At 51.8% G+C, this 2017-nt stretch overlaps 1 protein-coding gene across 1 annotated transcript in view; it reads right to left on the bottom strand.

Moving 5' to 3' along the window:
* DMRTC1B (DMRT-like family C1B) overlaps nucleotides 1–445 on the bottom strand; it is a 3059-nt gene extending 2614 nt beyond the window's left edge. Inside the window, 2 exon segments of the mRNA XM_011958907.1 lie at nucleotides 24–82; nucleotides 382–445. Of these exon segments, the coding sequence (XP_011814297.1) occupies nucleotides 24–82; nucleotides 382–445 (123 nt within the window).
* Between the last annotated feature and the right edge of the window lie 1572 nt (nucleotides 446–2017).

Here is a 2017-nt window from a genome sequence, read left to right as displayed (position 1 = left end):
GACTGGTCACCGACTCTCCTTACCTCCTCAGAGGCTGTGAAGATGTGGGTCTCGGGCTGCAGCATGTTGTTCTCCTTCCCAGCTGTGAAAGACCAGGAATAGCTTTGATGAGTCTTTCCCCCAACCCCACCCCACTTCACCCCACATCCAGTCTCAGGTCTCATCTCACCAAGGAGCTCTTCAGTTCCCTTGTCCCCCAGCTCTCTCCTTCCTACAAACACTCGGTAGATAACATTGATGACGTTTTGCACCTGGGCAAACTAAGGTCCGGGGAGCAACTTGCCCCAGGTCACACTGCAATTCTGTGACAGCACTGGTGACAGAACTACTCATGCTTCCTCCACCCAAACTCTGGCTCCCTCCCTGGCCAGAAACACTCACTGAGGGCTCCTGCTCTGACGGTCAAATTCCTGACACGGATGGGAGCTTTGGGAGGGGCAGCCATCCTCCTTATTGGTCCTTGAGCCAGGTGTCTCTTTGGCCGTGCCCGCTGCTCCCTCTTCAAGGCACTCACAGCAGACAAGACCCTGAGGTGCTCTCCGAAGTAAAGGATTGCAGGGCTAAGGTTAGTCCCATTTAGAGAAGGTCTGGGCCCTCCCCATCTCAGACACCATACTCATGAGAAGAGGGCACAATTGTGACACTCGCAGGCCTGGAAGAGGCAGAAATGCTTGTGGCCGCTGATTTGGGCAGTAATACCATGGTCGTGGCAGCGGTCACAGCAACCTATAGCTCTTCTGAGGCCAAGTTCAGTCCCCCAGGGTCTGAGACTGGGGCTCCAGTCTCACGCTGTGCATTCGGAGTCAGAGGGGCAGCAGGGTGCAGCAGGTATTTATTTGGGATCCATACTTCTAGGGTCAGGAGTGGAGGTCAGAATGGCCACATGATCCCCTACCCCCAGCGTACTTCCTCTGCCCTTGGAAAACCCTATCTGAGGTGGCTGAATGCTCCTTCTCCATCCTTCTCACCGCTGGAATCAGATTGCCTTCCCTCCCCTTCTTCTCTCACGGTTTTCACCAATCTTCACTGCGACCTCCTTGCTCATGTTGCCTCCTTCCCAGAAGCCCCAATCACACATAGCCCCTTCCCGAGAAACTCTTGGCAAGGATCCCATACCCATTCAATGCAGTCATTATTCTCCTTACTTACCATCACTTCACCACAGACCCCACTTTCAGGCATGCACATGCACTCCCGTGCCCTCTTCCACCATTACTACACCCCCTTCTTGTGTATCATCCTGCACTCTGCCAAACCCAGGTATTATTCCCGGCATCCACTTCAACAATTCTCTTCCGAACCTCCTGCATTCATTCACTCCCCACACAGGATTTTGTGCCCCCAGCACTCAATTCCATTGTCAGTCTCTGCTATGCCCTATATTCAATTTTCCCCTCACATTTCCTGCTGATTCATGCTGATTTTTTTTCCTGTACCCCATCTTACACTTAATTATTCCCTTGCTCCCACTTTGAACTGATTTCCCTCTTGTATCCCATGAAATCGTATTGTTCTCCTGGATCCCTGGCCCTCTTTCAATTATTAATTTCATTCATCCCTTCATGCATCCCCTTGATTCTTCTTCTTCTTCTTGTTCTTCTTTTTTTTTTTTTTCTTTCGAGACGGAGTTTCGCTCTTGTTACCCAGGCTGGAGTGCAATGGCGTGATCTCGGCTCACTGCAACCTCTGCCTCCCGGGTTCAGGTGATTCTCCTGCCTCATCCTCCCGAGTAGCTGGGATTACAGGTGCCTGCCACCACGCCTGGCTAATTTTTTGTATTTTTTAATAGAGACGGGGTTTCACCATGTTGGCCAGGCTGATCCACCCGCCTCGGCCTCCCAAGGTGCTGGGATTACAGGCATGAGCCACCCGGCCCGGCCGATTCTCTTGATTCTTCATTCAGCAGGTACCTGTTGAGCCTCCGATGAAGTGTCAGGTTCTGATCTAGCCAATAGGAAACTCCTCAGTGCAGTAGTGTTTCTCTTGGACTGACACACCTTTCCTGCTTTCATGCAAA

Source organism: Colobus angolensis, unplaced genomic scaffold (assembly GCF_000951035.1).
Source record: "Colobus angolensis palliatus isolate OR3802 unplaced genomic scaffold, Cang.pa_1.0 Scaffold479, whole genome shotgun sequence".
Classification (NCBI taxonomy): domain Eukaryota; kingdom Metazoa; phylum Chordata; class Mammalia; order Primates; family Cercopithecidae; genus Colobus; species Colobus angolensis.
Note: the sequence above shows the minus strand (reverse complement) of the source record. Positions and strands in the feature narration are given on the sequence as shown.